Source organism: Coenobita brevimanus, chromosome 68 (genome assembly GCF_032717465.1).
Source record: "Coenobita brevimanus isolate Jiangsu-jjx chromosome 68, ASM3271746v2, whole genome shotgun sequence".
In the NCBI taxonomy this organism is placed as follows: domain Eukaryota; kingdom Metazoa; phylum Arthropoda; class Malacostraca; order Decapoda; family Coenobitidae; genus Coenobita; species Coenobita brevimanus.
Genome location: NC_137021.1, coordinates 17,612,400 through 17,637,772, shown reverse-complemented (window position 1 = coordinate 17,637,772; position 25,373 = coordinate 17,612,400). Strand labels below are relative to the sequence as shown.

Genomic DNA, 25,373 nt, shown 5'->3' with positions numbered 1-25,373 from the left:
GGCAACATGTAGCATGCGACTTGCCTGGTACTTGAATGCAGCATTCAACCATGAGACATGCTGACTGAGACAAGTCAACATTGTTGTTTCATGCAGCATGCCACATGCCAATGTTTATGCTGAATGCCACAAAACCATTTCCATCGATTCAACAAAAACTGAGCCAGTTGTCAACACAGTGTAACAGACAGACAGACATATATGTAGATAGACAGAGCTTAACAAAAAATCATACAAGTAGATACTGTGTAAAACACACACACACACACACACACACACACACATACACACATACTGCCTAATAACTTATAAAAAGGTTTGAATGTATAGAGAGACGAGTACTGAGTGCCCGCCGTCAAGAAGGCACGAATGCAAAAATTTTCTGAAGTACCGTACCTTAGCTTAACACGAGACAGGATAGAGAGAATAATGTAACAGATGAAAGATTTGTTAGTGCTGGCACAGTATTAAGACTGGCAGAGAGAGAGAGAGAGAGAGAGAGAGAGAGAGAGAGAGAGAGAGAGTTCTTACCTAATTGTATCTTTACAGGAATGAGTCAAGCTCGTATTGTCCCATGTCTTAGACCATATTTATCATACATATCCTTAAATTTGTGAATTGTTTTGGCACACACTATTTCATTCGGTAGTGCATTCCATTGATCAATTGCTCTGTTTGGGAAACTGAATTTCCTTACGTCTTTATCACCTCTCTTCTTATGCAGTTTTTTGCAGTGTCCTCTTGCTGATGCTTCTCCATATGTTAAGTAATCATTTATGTCTATTTTCTCCTTTCCTGATATGCACTTATATAGCATTATCATGTCACCTCTTTTCCTTCTCTCCTGTAGTGTTGGTAGATTCAGTTTATTTAGTCTTTCTTCGTAGCTTAGGTCCCTTAAGCTTGGTATCCATCTTGTAGCGGCCCTTTGAACTTTTTCAATCTTGTCTATATGCTTTTTGAGATGAGGACTCCAGACTACTGATGCATATTCCAGGGTTGGTCTAATGAATGACGTTATTATCCTTCTTAGCATGTCTTCATTTATGTATGTGAATGCTATTCTCATATTTGCAAGCAGTGTATACATGTTCCGTACCTTCTCGCTGATGTGGTCAGCCGGAGATAGTCTGTTACTGATAATCACACCTAGGTCTTTCTCTCTTTCTGATGTGTATAGGGTTTTATTTCCTAACTTATAATCCCAATCAGGTCTTTTTCCACTTTTACCAAACTTGATTACATGACACTTGTCCACATTGAATTCCATTTGCCATGTACTACCCCATTCATGAAGTTTATTTAATTCTTCTTGTAGCTCCCTACAAGAGTCTGTGCTAGTAATTCTCCTTTGTATTTTTGCATCATCTGCAAACATATTCAGACAGCTCTCATTTCCAGTGTTACTGTTTATATCATTTATGTACACTAGAAACATGATTGGTGCCAGCACCAAACCCTGTGGTACTCCACTAGTCACTTCTTTCCATGATGAGTAGTTTCCTCTTAGTACTGTCCTCATTTCTTTTTTTATGAGAAAGTCTTGCATCCAACAAAACAGTTTGCCTCGAATTCCTCCTTGATGGTACAGCTTCCATAAAAGTCTTTGGTGTGGTACTGTGTCAAAAGCTTTCTTGAAATCTAAATAGATACTGTCCACCCATCCTTCCCTTTCCTGTATTGTGTTTGTTACTCTGTCATAGTAGCTCAACAGATTAGTAACACATGATTTTCCTTTTCTGAAACCAAACTGTCTTTCTGTTATCATACTGTGTTCTAGATGATTTACCCAAGCTTTTCTTATAAGTTTTTCTAATACCTTGCTTACAACACTGGTCAGTGATACTGGTCGGTAGTTGAGAGGATTTTGTCTATTTCCTTTCTTGAATAAGGGGACTATATTTGCTTTTTTCCAAATATCAGGTAGTTTACCTTGACTCAAGGATTTCTTGAAAATTAAAAATAATGGTTTACTTACCTCCTTTGCACATTCTCGTAACACCCAACATGAAATTTCATCAGGACCACTTGCTTTTCCTCTGTCTAATCTACTTAACTCCTCCTGTATTACTTTTTCTGCTATTTGTATATCCGGTAGTATGTGTGGACATGCGTGTTCCACATATTCCCTCTCAAAATTTTTTTCTTCTGTAAAAACTAATTGGAAATTCTTATTTAGTGCTTCACAAATATCTTTCTCTTGTGTATAAGTGATTCCCTCGTCCGTGATGGATTGTATTATATCTTTTACTTTGGTTTTGCTTCTGATATAGCTGTAAAACAGCTTTGGTTGATCACTACTTTTATTTATTATATCCTCCTCAAACTGTTTTTGGGCTTCCCTCCTTATTCTTGTATAGTCGTTTCTTGCCTGTTTGTAATTATTATACGCCCTTTCACTATTGTGTCTTCTGTATCTATTCCACAACAAATCTCTTCTTTCTTTTGATTTTTTACATTCTGTATTAAACCATTTCTGTATTTTCTTATCTGCTTCTTTGTGCTGTGGGATGTACTTCTGGACTCCTGTTTCATAAAATTCACAAAATTTTTTATATACAGCATTTAAATCTTGTCCTCTAAGCTCATTTTCCCAATCAACTTCTAAGAAATACTTCTTTAGGTCTTGATAATTTCCCTTTTTATAGTTTAGTCTCTTTTTGTAACTGTCATTGCTGTTTACTATGTCATATGCTATCCTGAAGTTATAATTTATTACTGCATGATCGCTTTTGCCGAGTGGAGGGTGATATATTAAACTGTCAATGTCATTTTCTTGCTTAGTAAATATTAGATCTAGCAATGAAGGTACATCAAGTCCTCTTTTTCTAGTGGTTTCCCTCACATGTTGCGTTAAGAAAAACTCTTGTACGTGATCCAGGAGCTTTTGGTCCCAACAGCTTTCTTGGCTATTTATAACTAGAGTATTCCAATTTATATTTGTATTGAAATCCCCAGTTAGTATAATTCTTTCCGATTTCTCTTCCATTTTATGTAGCAAGGATCTTATACTCTGAATTGTACTCTCTGCCAGGTCCTCATATTCGTCTCTTTCCCGTGTGTTTGATCTGGGTGGCATATACAAATTGGCTACAATTACTTTACCTTCAGATGTGTCGATCTCTACTGCAATCAGTTCTACTGGTGATGGTATATCTAGGTTTATTTCCTTGACTTTTAGATTTTTCTTAGTTAATATTATAATTCCTCCTCCTTTTTTTAAATTTCTGTCTCTTCTCCATATATTGTATTCCTCTAAGTTCCTGGCTCAAGTTTTCTATATTCTTCTATAAATTTTTCGTTTTTTTCTTGAGACCAATTCATCTTGTTGCTTTCAACATCGAATCTTTCCCGCGACTGGTGGGAAGGCTTCAACACTAAGCAATAGGCTAAATCTTGTCGCATGCATCATGTTCTACGGGCAACTTGTTGCCACCTGTTGCATGCCACACAGTTGCATGCTACATGTTGCCTTGTGTTGAACTGGTTGGAACACACTTGGCCTATGCAACAATGTAGCACGCCACATGTTGCCGAAATGCTGCCTCGGTGGAATCGCACCTTTACTCATCACACTACCCAAGTACTTGAATGCACTCTCATTCTCCATATCCTCGCCATCCAACCTCACCGTGCATTCTGTGACTTCATTCCTCTGAAACACCATAACACTACTCCTGTTTACATTAACTTTCAGATTTCTCTTCCTACACACTGTCCCAAATTCATTCACCAAACCTTGCAACGCCCATTCATCTTCACTCAACAATACTGTATCATCAGCAAACAACAACACCGGAATCTTCCAAATCTCACCCTCATTCATTAGAACCAGCCCCACATCCACTACCCTACCTTGCACCTCCTTTACAACCCCATCCATGTATATATTAAACAGCCATGGAGACATCACACAACCCTGTTTCAGTCTCACACTGAGATCAAAGAACTCACTCAGCTCACCATCCACTCGCACCGTAGCCCTAGCTACATACTCTTCACAGCACTCAGCAATTTCCCCTCCACTCCATATATTCTCAATACCTTCCACATACCCTGTCTATCTATTCGGTCATAAGCTTTCTCCAAGTCCATGAAGGCAGCAGACACTTTCCTTTCTCTAGATACTTCTCCACTAAACATCTGAGAACAAATATCTGATCTACACACCCTTTTCCCTTCCTAAATCCCCCTTGTTCTTCTTCAACTAGCTCCTCTGTTATATGCCTAACCCTATCAATGAGTATTCTACCAGATATTTTTCCTGTCACACTAAGAAGGCAAATACCCCTATGGTTACCACATACTTCTCTCTCCCTTTTTCCTTTGAATAAAACAACAGTTATACCTGACTTCCAGTCCTCCAGAACCCTTCCCTCTTCCCAAGCCAATCTACATAACTTCCATATCCACTCCACTACAATCTCACCCCCATACCTCAACATTTCACCACACACTCCATCAATTCCTGGTCTTTCTCATCTTGATCTTCTTCATTGCTGACACTACTTCCGCCCTACTGATCTCTTCCTCCCTCCTCATCTCTCCTTCTCCCGCCATTCCCCCAACCACTTATACTCGCACTGCTCTCACTCTCTACATTCAACAAATCCTCAAAGTGCTCCTTCCATCTCCTCAATTTCTCTCTCATCTCCACCAACAATCTATTATTCCTATCTTTCACTCCCCTACTATTTCCCCTTTCACACTGCCTTACTTTCTTTACCTCCTTCCAAAACAATTTCTTACTCTCCTTCCATTTCACACTCAGATTCCTCCCAAATTCTTCATCCACTTTCTTCTTACTCTCCTTCACCAGTCTCTTAACCTCCCTTCTCCTGCTCACACATACCTCTCTCTTCTCTCTCTCATCTTCTCCCCTACCTCTACTCACTAACCATTCACTATATGCTTTCTTCTTTTGTTCCTCAGCTCGTTTCACCTCATCACTCCACCATGCTGTCCCTTGCACACCCCTGCATCTCCTCCTCACTCCACAAACCAACTCACACGCTGCACCTATCTCTTCCGTGAATATCTTACATACGTCTTCCACCCCTTCCATCGGCTCTAACTCATACCTTCCCAATCTTTCTTCCACTATGCTCTTAAACTCTGCCATTCTCTCACTGTCTTGCAATTTCTCCACTCTTTTCACAGGAGCTGTTTCCTCCTGTCTTCCCCTTCGTCTCCTCAACCATTTTCTTTGCAGCCTTACCTTGACCATCACTAAGTGATGGTCCGAGATTCCATTCCCCCACCCTCTCCACACTCTTGCTTCCACCATTTGTCTTCTCATTCGCTCATCCACACACACGTAGTCTATCACTGCATTTCGTTCAACAAGTACACCATACATCCTCCTCATAACCCTCCATGTATACCTGTGGATCATCTTTTGCCGAAAGTAGGTGTTAGCTATTGCTAACCCCTTACCATCACATTTGTCCAACAAAGCACTACCATTCCCATCTACTTCAGCTGGCACACCCCACTGACCAACCACTCCATCCACTCGTACATTCCCGACTTTGCCATTCATGTCGCCCATCAAAAACACTCTCTCACTTCTCTCATACTTGTCCATACATGCTTCTACACTCGACCAAAACTCATCTTTCACTCTTGCCACTCAGTCCTCTGTCGGTGTATACGCGCACACAATCGCCCAAGCTTGTATATCTACTTTCATCTTTACCCATACAATCCTTGCACCCACTGTTCTATACTCTCTTATGTTCTCCTTCCACTTCTTGCTTATCAATCATACTCCCTCTCTTGCCCTCTCATTCTCATCTAGAAATACTCGCTAACCTTAGCACATTCTCGCTCTGAATCCTAATTTTCTATTAGCAATTGAATTACACAGTTATTTGACCAAATTTCAAATAATTAGGTGTGTATGAACCAATATGGGGAAGAAAATATTTTCACAACAGTAAAGGCTGCATTCCATCACAGGGAACTTTCGACGAGCAGCCAGCCACCACTGCTTTCGTTTATTCTCACTGGCTGGTATGTACACAGAGGAATAATTTTTCTACTGTGCTTTTGTCTATGCACTTACACATTGGAACGAATCACTAACAAACTCTTGTCATTGGGCATTCTTGGAAGTCAGAAATAGCACACTGTATGCAGGCTATATACTGCTGCCTCAGTGAGTAGTGATGTCACGACCAATCAGAGGCCGTTTCAGTCACGTGATTTTTCAGCTACTTTATTTTTTCATGTAAGCATTTTTTTTTTTTTTTTTTTTTTTTTTTTTTTTTTGAAAAAATGACTGACATGGCAATTTTCTGCGTATTTTTTACCTATACAAGCATCTTGCATTAAAAAAAAAAAAAATTGACCTGAAACTCGTCTAATAGGAGCCCCCACAAACTCCTAAAAGTTGACAGTGTTCGCCGGATCACTAAATTGCGTGGGGTCACTACCCACTCAGAGAGCTGGTATACCTTCCCTTAAAAAAATTTCTGTCAGGATTATTACTCATGCATAAAGCATTATATCAGTATTATATTCACTGTAGATATTTTACTGATGCTCTAAATGAGATTTACACTGAAAAGCTCCCCATGGAGTTTACTAAAAAGCATGAAAGCTTACTGTGTGTTTTTGCATTCAGCACATTTTTACCAAGTATTATGAATCTCAGTTGTTGGAAAAATATATCATCCAGTTTCCAGAGATCGTAATCTTTCATCTGGCAAATCCTGACGTGATTCTATCCATTATACACTTAATAGTAAGAACTGTATGGCCGAAATCTTACGGGGCTGAGATCAGCCGACCCGAATTTTTAAAGGTATGATATTCCTCTTTCTTTCAGAAGACGTCTCAGTTCTGCTACAGTCTGTTTTTCCACATATATTTTACCTGTGCAGTGGACCATGACACTATATTTTCTGGAATCATCGGGTAATTTCAAAAGGCGGGGGAATCAGGTTTGGTGTATACACACCATCAGCGCCGCCCTGGGCCCCTGGTGGTGGGCACACAAAGTACGCCGCACTACCCATAAGAAAGCACCTCCATATGAGCTCAGTGGGTTCATACGATCTTCTACTGTTTAAGTACCATAATTCCTTCATTTCTTATGCAAGATGCAATTTCTTTACACTCAGTTACAATTTGCCTTACAGATGTACATCCACCACCTAAAAAGATGGCTGTGATCAATACTCAGGCAACATAATACTTGCATGTAAACTGTCCCTAAACTGAGATGGACGCAACCTTCCATTTCTATAATATTTTGATGAAGTTATTTTCTTCTCCAGTATTATATGTAGATAAATAAAGAAATATCCTATTTTCAGTAAAGTAACAAAAAAATTGTATTACAGAGGGCAATTCAAGTTGATCCCACTTTTGCATTTTACATTAAGTTATCTGCCGAGCAGTGGCATCTTTTTCCAGTTTGTGGGGGCTCCTATTGGTTCTTACCTAATTGTTCTTACCTAATTGTATCTTTACAGGAATGAGTCAAGCTCGTACTGTCCCGTGTCTTAAACCATATTTATCGCACATATCCTTAAATTTGTGAATTGTTTTGGCACACACTATTTCATTCGGTAGTGCATTCCATTGATCAATTGCTGTTTGGGAAACTGAATTTCCTTACGTCTTTATCACCTCTCTTCTTATGCAGTTTTTGCAGTGTCCTCTTGCTGATGCTTCTCCATATGTTAAGTAATCATTTATGTCTATTTTCTCCTTTCCCGATATGCATTTATATAGCATTATCATGTCACCTCTTTTCCTTCTCTCCTGTAGTGTTGGTAGATTCAGTTTATTTAGTCTTTCTTCGTAGCTTAGGTCCCTTAAGCTTGGTATCCATCTTGTAGCAGCCCTCTGAACTTTTTCAATCTTGTCTATGTGCTTTTTGAGATGAGGACTCCAGACTACTGATGCATATTCCAGGGTTGGTCTAATGAATGATGTTATTATCCTTCTTAGCATGTCTTCATTTATGTATGTGAATGCTATTCTCATATTTGCAAGCAGTGTATACATGTTCCGTACCTTCTCGCTGATGTGGTCAGCCGGAGATAGTCTGTTATTGATAATCACACCTAGGTCTTTCTCTCTTTCTAATGTGTATAGGATTTTATTTCCTAACTCATAATCCCAATCAGGTCTTTTTCCACTTTTACCAAATTTGATTACATGACACTTGTCCACATTGAATTCCATTTGCCATGTACTACTCCATTCATGAAGTTTATTTAATTCTTCCTGTAGCTCCCTACAAGAGTCTGTGATAGTAATTCTCCTTTGTATTTTTGCATCATCTGCAAACATATTCAGATACCTCTCATTTCCAGTGTTACTGGTTATATCATTTATATACACTAAAAACATGATTGGTGCCAGCACTGAACCCTGTGCTACTCCACTAGTCACTTCTTTCCATGATGAGTAGTTTCCTCTTAGTACTGTCCTCATTTCTCTTTTTATGAGAAAGTCTTGCATCCAACAAAACAGTTTGCCTCGAATTCCTCCTTGATGGTACAGTTTCCATAAAAGTCTTTGGTGTGGTACTGTGTCAAAAGCTTCTTGAAATCTAAATAGATACTGTCCACCCATCCTTCCCTTTCCTGTATTGTGTTTGTTACTCTGTCATAGTAGCTCAACAGAGTAGTAACACATGATTTTCCTTTTCTGAAACCAAACTGTCTTTCTGTTATCATACTGTGTTCTTCTAGATGATTTACCCAAGCTTTTCTTATAAGTTTTTCTAATACCTTGCTTACAACACTGGTCAGTGATACTGGTCGGTAGTTGAGTGGATTTTGTGTATTTCCTTTCTTGAGTAAGGGGACAATATTTGCTTTTTTCCAAATATCAGGTAGTTTACCTTGACTCAAGGATTTCTTGAAAATTAAAAATAATGGTTTACATAACTCCTTTGCACATTCTCGTAACACCCAACATGAAATTTCATCAAGACCACTTGCTTTTCCTCTGTCTAATCTACTTAACTCCTCCTGTATTACTTTTTCTGCTATTTGTATTTCTGGTAGTATGTGTGGACATGCGTGTTCCACATAGTCCCTCTCAAAATTTTTTTCTTCTGTAAAAACTAATTGGAAATTCTTATTTAGTGCTTCACAAATATCTTTCTCTTGTGTATAAGTGATTCCCTCGTCCGTGATGGATTGTATTATATCTTTTACTTTAGTTTTGCTTCTGATATAGCTGTAAAACAGCTTTGGTTGATCACTTCTTTTATTTATTATATCCTCCTCAAACTGTTTTTGGGCTTCCCTCCTTATTCTTGTATAATCGTTTCTTGCCTGTTTGTAATTATTACACGCCCTTTCACTATTGTGTCTTCTGTATCTATTCCACAACAAATCTCTTCTTTCTTTTGATTTTTTACATTCTGTATTGAACCATTTCTGTATTTTCTTATCTGCTTCTTTGTGCTGTGGGATGTACTTCTGGACTCCTATTTCATAAAATTCACAAATTTTTTTATATACAGCATTTAAATCTTGTCCTCTAAGCTCATTTTCCCAATCAACTTCTAAGAAATACTTCTTTAGGTCTTGATAATTTCCCTTTTTATAGTTTAGGCTCTTTTTGTAACTATCATTGCTGTTTACTATGTCATATGCTATCCTGAAGTTATAATTTGGTACTGCATGATAGCTTTTGCCGAGTGGAGGGTGATATATTAAACTGTCAAAATCATTTTCTTGCCTTGTAAATATTAGATCTAGCACTGAAGGTACATCAAGTCCTCTTTTTCTGGTGGTTTCCCTCACATGTTGCGTTAAGAAAAACTCTTGTATGAGATCCAGGAGCTTTTGATCCCAACAGCTTTCTTGGCTATTTATATCTAGAGTATTCCAATTTATATTTGTACTGAAGTCCCCAGTTAGTATAATTCTTTCCGATTTCTCTTCCATTTTATGTAGCAATGATCTTACACTCTAAATTGTTCTCTCTGCCAGGTCCTCATATTCGTCTCTTTCCCATGTGTTTGATCTGGGTGGCATGTACAAATTGGCTACAATTACTTTACCTTCAGATGTGTCGATCTCTACTGCAATCAGTTCTACTGGTGATGGTATATCTAGTTTTATTTCCTTGACTTTTAGATTTTTCTTAGTTAATATTATAATTCCTCCTCCTTTTTTTAAATATCTGTCTATTCTCCATATATTGTATTCCTCTAAGTTTAGTATGTCATTTGATATCCTTGGTATTAATTTTGTTTCAGTTAGGCATATTATTTGTGGTTCATTTTCTCTGACATAATCATTCATCTCTAGTAATTTAGATACCATTCCTTCCACATTTGAGTACATCAACTTTATCATCTTGTTTATATACTTGTCATGACATGGTTCTACACCTTCCTCCTTTTTCTTCCATCCTGTTTGTGTACCACTTTCGTACCTGCAATCCTATTACTTTGTAAAAAAAATTTCTTCTTCTCCTCTTCTGATCTTCCCTCATTTTTTGTTTTTGCTTCCTCCCTTTTCTCTTTCAGTAATTCCAGTTCCTCTTGTGTTAGGCATCTTTTTATCCATACATTTTTGAACTCCTCTTTTTCCTTAAGATTCTTTGCATTTTTTAGTATCTCTTCCACAGTGTTTACACTCTGGAAAGTCACCTTTAGAGGTCTTGTCTTGCTTTTCTCGTATTTCCCTAACCTTTTGTGTTCCTCTATGTCTTTACTACAGATTTCCCCTGATACTTCTTTCAGTAAGCTCATTACATTTGCCATCTCCTTTTTGTCTCTTGTGATCTTGTTTTTAACTTCATCCTCTTCTATACCAGTGATTACTATTGATTTGTTTATCTCTACTGAATCTCTGACTAACTTTGGATTGTTTTGGATTATTCTTTTCACCTCCTTTTTAATGCTTTTTTCCTCCACCCTTGTTTCTAAGTCTTTCTTTACTTTCACCATTTCAGCATACGTGGTTTCTACATCATTTTTGTAGCTTTGCACAGCTTCATTTACTTGTGTTATCTTCTCCTCAATATCACTGCTCTGGTCAATAAGACTGCTAACTTGCTTAATTGTCTCTGTGTCATTTTGAACTCTTCCATAACACTCTCGTGATTGACTACTGTACTTGCCATTTCACTCATTTTCTTCCTAAGTGTACTCAGTTCCACTGTTAGTTCACTGATGGTTGTGTCTTTCTTATTGGTCTCCCTTCCTAGTTTTTCTATTTCTTCCTTTTGCAAGTGCATCTGCTTCTTTATTTCATCAATTTCATTTTTGAAAGCCATTTCAAGTTTGTTTACATGTTCAACCAGTCTATTGTGGGTCTCTACTTCAACCAGTTCTTGGTAGAAATCATCATTTTGCTTTTTACCTTTATCCCTTCTCTTTTCCAAATTTGTTTTACTGAAGTATGTATCCATTTTGCAATACTTAAAGTAAAAAGCATATACTTACAATCTCCGTCTTGTTGTAGTCTAAACAAACCTCAGAGATGACTCAGCGTATTCTTTCGTCTTGGTTCTATTTCCTGTTTTTACAAGTCTTGTTGAAATATATTATTTTTTTCCTCTTTATAATGAACAATCATTTAGTCTAACCTGATACTGAGCTTGACTCATACAAAGATACTATTTAGGCAATGCCACTGGCCGAGATGATTTGGTACGGAGCGCCGGTGTCACACGTCCGCCTAGATTAAATCCCTCTGTGGTGTGTGTGTGTGTGTGTGTGTGTGTGTGTGTGTTCTTACCTTACCTAATTGTTCTTACCTAACTGTATCTTTACAGGAATGGGTCAAGCTCGTACTGTCCCGTGTCTTAAACCGTATTTATCGTACATATCCTTAAATTTGTGAATTGTTTTGGCACACACTATTTCATTCGGTAGTGCATTCCATTGATCAATTGCTCTGTTTGGGAAACTGAATTTCCTTACGTCTTTATCACCTCTCTTCTTATGCAGTTTTTTGCAGCGTCCTCTTGCTGATGCTTCTCCATATGTTAAGTAATCATTTATGTCTATTTTCTCCTTTCCTGATATGCACTTATACAGCATTATCATGTCACCTCTTTTCCTTCTCTCCTGTAGTGTTGGTAGATTCAGTTTATTAGTCTTTCTTCGTAGCTTAGGTCGCTTAAGCTTGGTATCCATCTTATAGCGGCCCTTTGAACTTTTTCAATCTTGTCTATATGTTTTTTGAGATGAGGACTCCAGACTACTGATGCATATTCCAGGGTTGGTCTAATGAATGATGTTATTATCCTTCTTAGCATGTCTTCATTTATGTATGTGAATGCTATTCTCATATTTGCAAGCAGTGTATACATGTTCCGTACCTTCTCGCTGATATGGTCAGCCGGAGATAGTCTGTTATTGATAATCACACCTAAGTCTTTCTCTCTTTCTGATATATGTGTGTGTGTGTGTGTGTGTGTGTGTGTGAAACCGACCCTATCTACAGTACACTTGGTTTATAGATAGTCTAAGAAACCTATCCGCATTTGTTTGCAACATGCTGATAATAGATTTTTCTTTTTTATTAATCATAGTGTCAGACACATAGCTCATGACAGAAACACATAATTCTTTACCTGCAGTGATGGAAAGGTGTGGTCACACGTCTTTGGATGTGTGTGAGTGTGGGTGTGTACTGGAGTGCCAGAGGGCGAGGGTGAATGGGTATGGGTTTGAACGTGTGGATGTGCTTGTGTGTATGGGAGCGGAGGCGTAGTGCCGTGGGAGTGGGTAGGGATCACATCTCGGACGGTGGCGCCAGTCTTCTGTAGGTGAGCCGCGTAGGCAAGACGAAAGGCGTGGCCAACGATGCTATTTAATTCCTCAGCCTGTGGAAAAAATACCAGCGTTAGAAAGATACTGTATATACATGCTTTCTATGCTTTCTACATACAAGAATACGGCAACTGTTTTTATTGTAGTGTGTGTGTGTGTGTGTGTGTGTGTGTGTGTATAGCCTATCTATCTATCTATATATATATATATATATATATATATATATATATATATATAATAAATATAATATATAAATATAATAAATATAATATATACATATAATAAATATAATATATATATATATATGTATGTAATATAATATAATATATATATATATATATATATATATATATATAAAAGGAAGGTGGAAAGAGCACTTTGAATCTGTTCTAAATAGACCAATCCCAGCTGAAGAGGACATTTTGCCAGCCGAGAGAGATTTGCAGATAGAAACAGGAGATATAACTTTGGAAGAGGTAGCAAAATCTATAAAGGAGTTAAAGAATATTAAGGCCCCAGGATAGGATGGAATATTCCCTGAAATGCTTAAGGAGGAAAATGACGAGTTGATGAATGCGCTTTTGAAACTTTTTAATGTGGCTTGGGATAATGGTGGAATTCCAGAAGAGTGGAAAAATGGAGTGATTATAAAAATACCAAAAAAGGGAGATTTAAGTGTCTGTGGCAATTGGAGGGGGATAACTTTGACACATGTAGTTGCAAAAATCTTTTCCAAAATCTTGTTGAACAGAATAGAGCCAGTAATTGATAAAATTTTAAGAGAAGAACAAGCGGGATTTAGGAAGGGTCGAGGTTGTAATGATCAGATTTTTATTGTAAGGCATCTAATGCAACAAGCTAATGAGATGAAAATGCCACTTAGTATGTGTTTTGTGGATTTTGAAAAGGCGTTTGATAGTGTTTCACGTGGAGCTATGTTGAAAATTGAGATTCCATGGTATACCAGAAAAGTTTGTAAATATTATTAGAAGTCTCCATGATGGTACTTTTTGTAAGGTAATGGTGGGTGGTTCTTTGAGTGATCCATTTCAAGTTAGGTCAGGAGTGATTCAAGGAGGAGTTCTTTCACCACTGTTGTTTGTTTTGGTTATAGATTATGTTATGAAAAAGGCTGTAAGGAGAACAGGTGCAGGAATTAACTGGAAAGAAAATAAGAAGCTGATGGATTTGGACTATGCTGATGATATTGTACTGATTTGCGGAAGTATTTACGAGATGCAGAGGGTGCTTGATTGTCTAGTGGAGGAAGGAGAAAAAGTGGGATTGGTAATAAATTGTTGAAAGACTGAAATTATTAATATGAACGTGAAGAACCAAATCAATTGTGTAATTGGGAATAATGTGGTGAAGAATGTAGAAAACTTTAAATATCTGGGAACGATTGTATCATCTAATGGATCATTAAACAATGATATTGAGGAGAGGATTAGACAGGCTTGGCGAGCTGTTGGAATGTTGAAATCTGTTTGGAATAATAATATGCTTTCGGTACACACTAAAGTGAAAATTTACAAGTCCATGGTTAGACCAATTTTAATTTACGGGCATGAGTCATGGTACAGTACAGTTGCAACAGATCAGAAAGTATTAGGATTTGAGAATAAAATACTGAGAAGGATTCTTGGGGTAAAGTGGCAAGACAGAGTTACAAATGCTAGAGTAAGGGATATTACGAGAGTGGAACCAGTTAATGAATATGTGAGATTGTCTCGCTGGAAGTGGCTGGGGCACATATACAGAAAAGAAGGTAGTTTAATACAGGATGTGCCAGAGTGGACTGCTAGAGGAAGAAGGGGTAGAGGTAGGCCGAGGGAAACCTGGTTGAGGACAATGAAAAAAGATGCAGGAGAGGAGTGTTGGTGGGACCTGAAGGAGATGGCAAGAGACAAATATTGGTGGAGAGAGTTCATTGAGGCCCTATGCATCCCATGGGGTGCCACAGAAAATGACTGATATATACATATATATATATATATATATATATATATATATATATATAAAGTGACCAGATTTACCCGAGCTGAAAGCGGGACACTGTCAAGTGTGTGTGTGTGTGTGTGTGTGTATATATATATATATATATATATATATATATATATACATACAGCACCACCTCACCCTGAGGCTACTATTCAAACATCTAAGTCTTGGACAAACTCCGAACATACCGTATGGTACGGTGAATGGCCGACCAAAGTTGTCAGTGAGTATAACCGATTATATATTAACAATTCGGTATTTCATTTGGTTTGGACTATGCATAATTTCCCTAATTCATCATAGCTTCATTAAAGAAAATCATCTTATATCCAATGTAATAGTAATTTTCTAAAAGCGGGACACGTAAGATAATTTGCTAAAAAAGCGGGAGATTTTAGTCACAATTAAATAAACGGGACAGACATAAAAAAAGCGGGACTGTCCCGCCTCAAAGCGGGACTCTGGTCACCTTATATATATATATATATATATATATATATATTATGCGAGGAAGAAGGACCCAAAGGCCACGAGCCCGCAATAACAGTTCCCTCCAAGACAAAAACAAAATACAATAGAGAGCCAAATTCAAGATCCGATCATATATATAGCCCACCGCCCTAATCCCGCAAAGGGTGGCCGCAGACAAAACGCCTCCAAGTCGCTGTCACCCACCATTTGACTACCCTCCCCCCAACACACCCCCTCTCTCTCATATACCTCTCATCTCCATCCCTCCACCTCATCCTCATATATATACATATATCATCTCATCTCATCAGCCATTTGAGTGTCCACTGCAGGACTGGCCTATCTCGATCGAAGTGGGAACGATACAGCCAATGTATCTCTACCAAGTGGCTTAGACTGTCTGGTAGAGAATGTATGTCGGTTGAGAAGTGCTTGTAAGTGTAATTGTAGTGTTGTAGTGGCTTTGGATGTGTGTGTAGTTGTGAACCAAGTGTAATCGGCCCATGCAAGCCGACTGGGTGCAAGCATACTTTATAGTATGCGACATTGGTTCAACCACAGCACCCCTTGTGTCCACTAATGCAGTAAGTGGCCAGAAGAACGCTCCCAAAGTTTATTACCCTGGCGAGGCGCGAACCCTCATTCTTCAGAGTACGAAAATGCACACTTTACCACTGTACCACAGAGGCTCCGTATATATATATATATATATATATATATATATTTATACATGAGGAATCTAGAGCCACAGGGGCATCCCCACCACGTTGAGTACACCGCTTCCCGTCCGATCAGCGAAGTTAAGCAACGTTGGGTCTGGTTAGTACTTGGATGGGTGACCGCCTGGGAACACCAGATGCCGTTGGCATCCCTACGTGTCAAGTGGGGTTGGTGGAGGATTAGTGCCCCTCCCTGTAAAACAATTAACTCTAAGCCCTTGACCACCCCGTTTGGGATACATGGCGTCTGGCAATGAATGAATGAATGAGTTAGGTAGGGGAGACAACAGACTTAACCCTCTTCTCAGTGACAGCACTGGTTGCCATACAAGATTTGGCCTTCTGGACAGTGGTAGAGGGGCTCAAAGTCACGTGGGTTTGTGCACGCTGCCGGGCAAACAAATCAGAGCAGGCAGGCATCTAAGCCACACAGCCCAAACCAATCAGCATTCTCACTCTCTGCCACTCCCCCAGAGCAGCCAATCAGCAAGCGTGTGGCCTGCCCGGTGTGCCAGTGAGGCTTCCCTCCCGTGTTCACTGAGGTGTATAATTATTACGTATTGGATTTTTACCCCATTTATCGTGAATTACTGGTGACAAGATGAGCTGTTGTTATTGGGGTTGAAGGGGGGGTGACAATATGTGTTCATCACATAGTTACAGTGAGGAGGTGGTGCCTATAACCTCTTGTAAGTGTCAGAAGTGTGTGGAGAAGTGGAAAAAGGTAGAAAGGAAGAGGAAAAGAGAGTGGTGAGGGGACACAGCGGGAGGGGGCGTGGCACCGAGAAGGCAGAGTTGGATGTCGATCTCCTAGATGACGACCTCACCATTTAACCCCCCACTACCCCTTCTCAATTTACTTAAGCACTACACTACTTTTTTTTTTTTTATGTTATTATTTCAATCTATTATGGTAGAGGAAAAATAATAACTGCATTGATTTCAGTTTTAGTTGTCAAAAACGTGAAATTACAGTAATAATTATTCGTTTATTAATATTAAGTGAACTGGAATCTTCAGTTAATAAAGTTTTGTACATTAATACATTCATTGATGTTTTTTCTGCTATGTTTGTAAATCCCTACAATATGTTATTATGCCCACTTATAAATTGGGGGTTTGGTTTACTGCCTATTTTTTGGTTACGGTTATTGTTGTTTTGTTTTTTTGGCTTTACATGTAGAGCATAGGCGCTGATGATCATTTTGATGTATAAAAGGTTTGTTTATTGCCTTCTGGTTATGACGTTGCCATAAACAAAAATTTAAAGCGTCATAACTCAAAAGTACATTTTGGCGCCGATGCCCCTTTGGTTCTAGACGCCTCATATATATATAAATGTATATAATGTTTAGTGAGTAATTATTGTGCTCCGATCGGATTGAGCCGGTGAAGGTTTATATCCAAGAGGTGGTTGGGGTTGATTGCTCATGCAATGCCACTCAGGGATGAATGAGGTTGGCCACTCTCATCTTAAATGTCAGGACCAACTGCCTAGTCCTGGGCTCCTATGCTCCTCATGGAGCAATGTAGGATTGGATGATGGATGGATGGGTGGATATATATACAGTAATCACTCTAATATCCGGACGCCCAACATCCGAACATCCCCACTAACCGGACAAAATCGTCCCGGGATCCAATATTCCCAAAATGGTCCAAAAACCGCAAAAAATAGAAAATAAAAAAGAATTTTTCCCACCCGTAATTTGTACTTGCCGCGCGTAGCACGGGAGAGCATTGTTATGGCGCGTCATTCCTCCGACGTCCGACAGAGCGCCGCTGCATCCTCCCCACTTTCCGCCTATCTCTCGCCGCGAGTGCACGCTCGTCGTTATGGCTGCCCACATGATCACTTTTGTGGTGGTGCCTTACCTGCTGCAGGCACTCCTGCTGCTCTCGGGCCTCCTCTTAGTGTGCATGATGATGGCCCCGCCACCTGAGAAAAGGAAGAGAGTGGTGTTGACTCTTGAGAAGAAATGGGAGATATTGGAGAAAGTAGATGCGGGGTGGTCTTCTTCCCACATCCTCCGCGAGTTCAACCTGGCCTGATCTACTTTGTTTGATATTAAGAGATCCCGAGACAAACTCACGCAGTTCACGGCTGACTTCTCGTCGAGAAGCAAACGCAACGTGGAAAGGAAGATGATGTTTACTCCCAAGTTTGCTGAAATAGACCACTCCACGTTGATTTGGTATCGACAGCAACGTGCTGCTGGTGTGATGGTACGTGGAACGGAGCTGAAGGCTGCTGCTGAGAAGTTCGCCAGGCTTCACGACGCCCTAGACTTCAAGGCATCCAAGGGTTGGCTCTTTGCATTCAAGTTACGGCATGGCATTACCAACCGTAAAGCTCATAGTGAAGCTTTGGACGCTAACGAGGATGGAGTTGACGAGTTTCGGCACAAGGTGAAGGGCTTGATCGACAGGGAGGGCCTCACTCTCGGTCAAGTCTACAACGCAGACGAAACTGGTCTATTCTATCGCTCGTTGCCAACGAACACTCTAGCCGAGGAGACGGAGAAGCGTGTACCTTGCAGCAAGCTCTCCAAGGAACGGATATCTGCTTTGTGTTGTGCCAATGCTACCGGCATGCACCGGCTTAAGCCCGTTGTTGCTGGCCGCGCAAAGCAGCCTCGGTGTCTTCGTGGGGTGATGGATGTCCTTCCTGTCATCTGGTACCATTCTTTGAAGGCATGATTTACAGCCGTGATCTTCAAAGACTGGTTCCACTGCCACTTCGTCAAGGAGGTCATCAATTACCAGACGAAGACACTGGGAATCCCGCGCGACCAGGTAAAGGCCCTCCTTCTCCTCGACAATGCACCTGCCCACCTGCGCGACAGGGACTTGGTGGCTGAGAATGGCCGGATTAGGTGCATGTTTCTGCCACCTAATACGACTGCTCTCATCCAACCAATGGACCAAGGAGTGATCGTCGCAACAAAGCACCTATACCGAAGGAAGTTCCTGGACGAGGTGATGGTTGTTCTCGAGGGCGAGGACAAGCGCAGGGAGGGAAAGGACACACGAGGCCAGCGGACTTTGGAAAACCTTCGCCGCTACAACATCAAGTCTGCGCTGTACAACTGGGCTAGTGCATGAAAGGAAGTCTCTGTGAAGACTCTGGAAAATGGTTGGTCTTGTCTGCTTCTCGGAACGGATGTGGAGTACGATTTTCTAGGGTTTGACGTGGATGAGTTCCATGCACGGCTACATGCGCACGGCAACGATGTTGATGTGGACGATGTTTGTGAGTGGTTGGATGACGACGAGGGCGATCCTGGGTATCAGACATTGTCTAATATCGAGATCACGTCTTCAGTTGCAGGTGTCAGTACCGAGCTTGAAGATTCCGACGAGGAAGGCGACAATGATGTAGACTCCTCTCAGCAGGACACTACTCCAGCCATCCCCAAGCTAAGTGCACTCCGGGAACACCTAGAGTTCATCCTAGACTACCTGGAACACCCGGACTGCGACAGGGAGATGGGGCTCTTGGGACTTGTGGAGGCAGTGCGTGCTTTCAGGCAGCGCATCATCAATCGTTGGTCATTGCGTCAATCAACCACTGACAGTTTTTTCAGGCCCGTGACCCCCGATGTGCCCAACCCTGGCTCCACTCCGTTGCCTCCCCAAGACAGGCCCTCATGCTCCGAGCCACAGCCCAACACATCAGCCACGGTGGAGTCACTGCTCGACGTGAGTTTGTGGCTGTCTTCAGAGTCGTCTGCAGTGGGTACGCCATCACCACGACCCAGCAACACACCCCTAGGTCACCTGCCAGTGATACTCTCGGACTCTGACAGTGAATAAACAGCAAGAACTTCTCCACTAAACCACACAGGAATTTACAGTGTTGTGCAGTGAAAAAAAAGTGTGTTGTGTTAAGGATTTACAGTTGTGAGAGAAAAGACTAATTTGGAACAAAATTTAACTTAAATAGGCTTGTTTGTTTTTGCTTTTGAAAATTATTACAAGAATGGAAAAAGTTAAAGTGCAGAGTGCAACACTTAGTAAGCTACAATGGAGCATTAGTTAGACAAGAGTGCGCATTGTGAAGAGAACAGACTTCTGTGTGCGATTGACTAAGTTCAGTGCAAGACTTCATGAATAGTGTACTGGAAGTGCTTCAGGAAATCCTTCTTACTGTCAGAGTCCAAGAGGAGGCGGTTATTCATCGAGGTGGCCATGGACTTGCTGTAAGTAGGCAGAATATTTCATACTGTACTTTTTTCCATACTATACTTACCTCATTTCACTCTTTAATGTCCTTTATTGGTGTGAATAGGGTGTTAGGAGCTATGCATGTGCAGTAGGAAGGTGTTTTTCTGAGTTAGGCTAGGTTAGGGTAGGTTAGGGTCCGTAAGTACCAGTCCAGGAGCCAGTCACCAGAATGTTTAATATTGTATGAACCTACTTCTAAACCCTCATTTTATGCTTCTTTTGCATTTATTTCAGTCATTTATGTGCCTTATTGGTGTGATTTGGGTCTTAAATAGGTGCTATGCATGTCCAGAGGGAGTCGTATAGGTGTTTCTCTGAGTTAAGGTCCATAAGTACAAGTCCATAAGCTGGGGCCCAATATCCAGACAGGACCACTATCCGGACCTGTCTATGGCTCTATTACGTCGAATATTGGAGTGATTACTGTGTGTATATATATATATATATATATATATATATATATATATATATATACAGTAATCCCGCATTATACGATGCCTCTTTATACGATATTTCACTTATACAATGTCAAAATTTTAGTACCCTTTGCCCACTATACAATGGGAACGATTTGCTACAATGATGGATCATCCACGGCTCAGTGAACAGTGAATGTGCAAACGCAACAAAAGTGTCCTCACACTGTCGGCATTGGACCACACACACTTGTCCACCGGTCCAGCCTCATTAGCTAGCCCTGCCCAGCCAGCCAGTTCTGACATCGATGAGTGAGGGCTGTGACTGTGAGGCCGAGTCGGGACAATTCGCCGTCAGGTTGATTCCCCGTCATTTATTTACATATCAATATATTTAGCAAGTACACTAGTTTTTTAATTATGAAAGTTATAAAAGTGATGGTGGTTTATTGTTTATATAGTAAATGTAAAATATGGCATCAAATCATGGGTATTAAATGAAAAATAATAATATATTGAAACGTGAATCAGCTGATTTATGACCGATCCTTCATCTTAGCATAAGGCTACGTACGAGACAAAGGCATTTATATAAATGCCTAATTACCTTAAGTGAACGATCGACATACTTTCGAATTATACAAATAATCTTCATATTACGTCTATATAAGGGTTTCGGGATAATTCGCCATCAAGTCAATTCGCCATCACAACAATAAAGAGACAATTCGCCATCGGTACTTTTCGTCGTCAGGATGATTCCCCGTCGTTTATTTTCATATCAGTTTATTTAGGAACTACACTAGTTTTTTAGTACTGTACTTGTACCTCTTCAAAGTCGTTTTAAAATATACCCAGGATGTTGTAGTACCAATGGAAATTAATGAAAACAGCTGTGGGTGATGCTAGAACATAATTCAAAGTCAACTACAGCAAGGTAGAAACAAGTTAAATATTGTCTAAAAGTGCAACTTACAAATAATATTCAAAGCCAAAGCTATCTATCTATCTATCTATTGCCAGACGCCTCAATCCCGTTTCGGGTGGCCACAAACAAATCATCTCCAAGTCGCCCTGTCCCCCGCCATCTCACTGCCCTGCTCCCAGCTCACACCCCCCTCTCTCATATACCTCTCCATCCCCATCCCTCCATCTCATCCTCGGCCTCCCCCTCCCTCTTCCCCCCTCCACCTCACTCACATACACTCTCTTCATCACTCTTTCACCCTCCACCCTCTCTACATGGCCAAACCACCTCAGTGTGTTCCTCATAACGCTTCCTATCACATCCACATCCACACCACAACGCTCCTTTATATCCTCATTCGTCAGCCTGTCTCTCCATGTGACTCCACAGGCTCCTCTTAAATAACTCATTTCCACTGCTCTCACCCTTGACTTGTGTCCTTCCAACAACGTCCAAGCTTCACTTCCGTACGTTAGAGTTGGTATCACAATACTGTCATGTACTAACTTTTTCACTTCCATGCTCACTTCCCTGTTTCTTATCACTGCTTTCAAAGAACCAGCAACCTTTCTTCCCTGCTGTACCCTTTCACGCACTTCACCCTCCAAACCTCCATCCTTACTCATCACACTACCCAAGTACTTAAACATACTCACATTTTCCAATTCCTCACCATCCAACCTCGCAGTACATTCACTGACTTCACCTCTCTCAAAGACCATCACTTTACTCTTACCGACATTCACCTTTAGATTCCATTTCTTACACACTCTCCCAAACTCATCCACCAAGCCTTGCAGCTCCCCTTCGTCTTCACTCAACAACACAGTATCATCTGCAAACAACAGTACAGGGAGGTTCCAAACACTATCCCCTCTCACCAGGGCCACTCCAACATCCACTACCCTACCTTGTACCTCTTTTATTACCACATCCATGTGCATATTGAACAACCATGGAGACATGACACATCCCTGTTTCAACCCAACGTTCAAAGAGAAAAATTCACTTAGTTCACCATCCACACGCACTGCAGCCTTCGCACCATTGTACATACTCTTCACAGCATTCAACAACTTCCCATCTACTCCGTATATTCTTAACACTTTCCACAATCCTTGTCTATCCACCCTGTCATATCTATCTATCTATTGCTAGACGCCTCAATCCCGTTTGGGGTGGCCACAAACAAATCGCCTCCAAGTCGCCCTGTCCCCCACCATTTCACTCCCCTGCTCCCAACTCACACCCCCCTCTCTCATATACCTCTCCACCCCATCTCTCCATCTCATCCTCGGCCTCCCCCTCCCTCTTTCCCCCTCCACCTCACTCACATACACTCTCTTCGTCAGTCTTTCACCCTCCATCCTCTCCACATGGCCAAACCACCTCAGTGTGTTCCTCATAACGCTTCCTATCACATCCACATCAACACCACAACGCTCCTTTATATCCTCATTCGTCAGCCTGTCTCTCCATGTGACTCCACAGGCTCCTCTTAAATAACTCATTTCCACAGCTCTCACTCTTGACTTGTGTCCTTCCAACAACGTCCAAGCTTCACTTCCGTACGTTAGAGTTGGTATCACAATACTGTCATGTACTAACTTTTTCACTTCCATGCTCACTTCCCTGTTTCTTATCTCTACTTTTAAAGAACCAGCAACCTTTCTTCCCTGCTGTACCCTTTCAAGCACTTCACCCTCCAAACCTCCATCCTTACTCATCACACTACCCAAGTACTTAAACGTACTCACATTTTCCAATTCCTCACCATCCAACCTCGCTGTACATTCACTGACTTCACCTCTCTCAAAGACCATCACTTTACTCTTCCCTACATTCACCTTTAGATTCCGTTTCTTACACACTCTCTCAAACTCATCCACCAAGCCTTGCAGCTCCCCTTCGTCTTCACTCAACAACACAGTATCATCTCCAAACAACAGTACAGGGAGTTTCCAAACACTATCCTCTCTCACCAGGGCCACTCCAACATCCACTACCCTACCTTGTACCTCTTTTATTACCCCATCCATGTACAGATTGAACAACCATGGAGACATGACACATCCCTGTTTCAACCCAACTTTCAAAGAGAAAAATTCACTTAGTTCACCATCCACACGCACTGCAGCCTTCGCACCATCGTACATACTCTTCACAGCATTCAACAACTTCCCATCTACTCCATATATTCTTAATACTTTCCACAATCCTAGTCTATCCACCCTGTCATATGCTTTCTCCAAATCCATGAAAGCCGCATACAACTTCTTTCCCTTCTTTAGAAACTTTTCCACTAAAGATCTAAGAATGAATATCTGATCTACACAACCTCTTCCCTTCCTAAAGCCTCCCTGTTCTTCTCCAACTAATTTCTCTGTTCTTTCTCTAACTCTGTCGATAAGTATCCTACCATACACTTTTCCTATTATACTAAGAAGACAAATGCCCCTATGATTACCACACACTTCTTTTTCCCCTTTTCCTTTGTACAAGGGAATAATTATACCTGACTTCCAATCCTCCGGGACTCTACCTTCCTCCCAGGCCAATCTGCACATCTTCCACATCCATTCTACTACTATCTCTCCCCCATGCTTCAGCATTTCACCACACACTCCATCAATTCCTGGGGCTTTCCCTGATTTAACTTTCTTCATTGCTTCCACAACTTCTATCCTACTGATTTCTACCTGTCTTCTCACCTCCCTCCTTCTCCCAGCCATTCCCCAGCCACTTATACTCGCATTACTTCCATCCTCCATGTTCAACAATTCCTTAAAGTGTTCTCTCCATCTGCTCATTTTTTCTCCCTTCTCCACTAGTAATCTACCATTTTTATCTTTCACTCCCCTGCTAACTTCATTTCCACCCTGTCTTACTCTTTTCACCTCTTTCCAGAACATTTTCTTACAGTCCCTCCACTTTACACTCAAATTCCTTCTAAATTCCTCATCCACTCTCTTCTTACTCTCTCTTACTAATCTTTTCACCTCTCTCTTTCTACATATAACTCTCTCTTCCGCCTCTCAACTTCTTCCACGCCCCTATTTCTCATCCATTCATTGTACGCTTTCTTCTTTTGTGCCACAGCCCGTTTCACCTCTTCAGTCCACCACGCTGTTCCTTGCACCCCCCTCTGTCTTCTCTTCCTTCCACACACCACATCACATGCTGCACATATTTCTTCTGTAAATATTCTACACACACCTTCCACGTCCCCCATCTGCTCCAATTCATATTTGCCCAATCGTTCCTCCACTTCTCTCTTATACTCTGCCTTTTTCTCATCCTCTTGTAACCTTTCCACTCTCCTTGCAACTACTCCTTCCTCTCGTCTTTCCCTTCTTCTATTCCTCCATCTTACTTGAACTTTAATTCTGGCCACCACCAAGTAGTGGTCAGAAAGTCCACTCCTCCAACCTCTATAAACTCTTGCATCCAATATACATCTTCGCATCCTTTCATCCACACACACATAATCAATCATTGCCTTCCTTTCACTCAGTTCACCACCCACCCTTCTCATCACTCGCCATGTATACCTGTGGATCATTATGCTTTCTCCAAATCCATGAAAGCCGCATACAACTTCTTTCCCTTCTCTAGAAACTTTTCCACTAAAGATCTAAGAATGAATATCTGATCTACACGACCTCTTCCCTTCCTAAAGCCTCCTTGTTCTTCTCCAACTAATTTCGCTGTTCTTTCTCTAACTCTGTCAGTAAGTATCCTACCATACACTTTTCCTATTATACTATGATTACGACACACTTCTTTTTCCCCTTTTCCTTTGTACAAGG

The 25,373-nt window shown here is 40.8% G+C and overlaps 1 protein-coding gene and 1 pseudogene across 1 annotated transcript in view; one reads left to right on the top strand and one right to left on the bottom strand.

Annotated features, from left to right (window-relative positions):
- The window catches only part of LOC145405765 (uncharacterized), a 2,040,591-nt gene that overhangs the window by 122,534 nt on the left and 1,892,684 nt on the right, over positions 1-25,373 (bottom strand). The window contains exon 7 of the mRNA XM_080276996.1: positions 12,565-12,816. Within this exon, the coding sequence (XP_080133122.1) occupies positions 12,565-12,816 (252 nt within the window). The remainder of the gene's footprint in view (positions 1-12,564; positions 12,817-25,373) is intronic.
- Positions 15,985-16,100, top strand: LOC145405902 (5S ribosomal RNA; annotated as a pseudogene).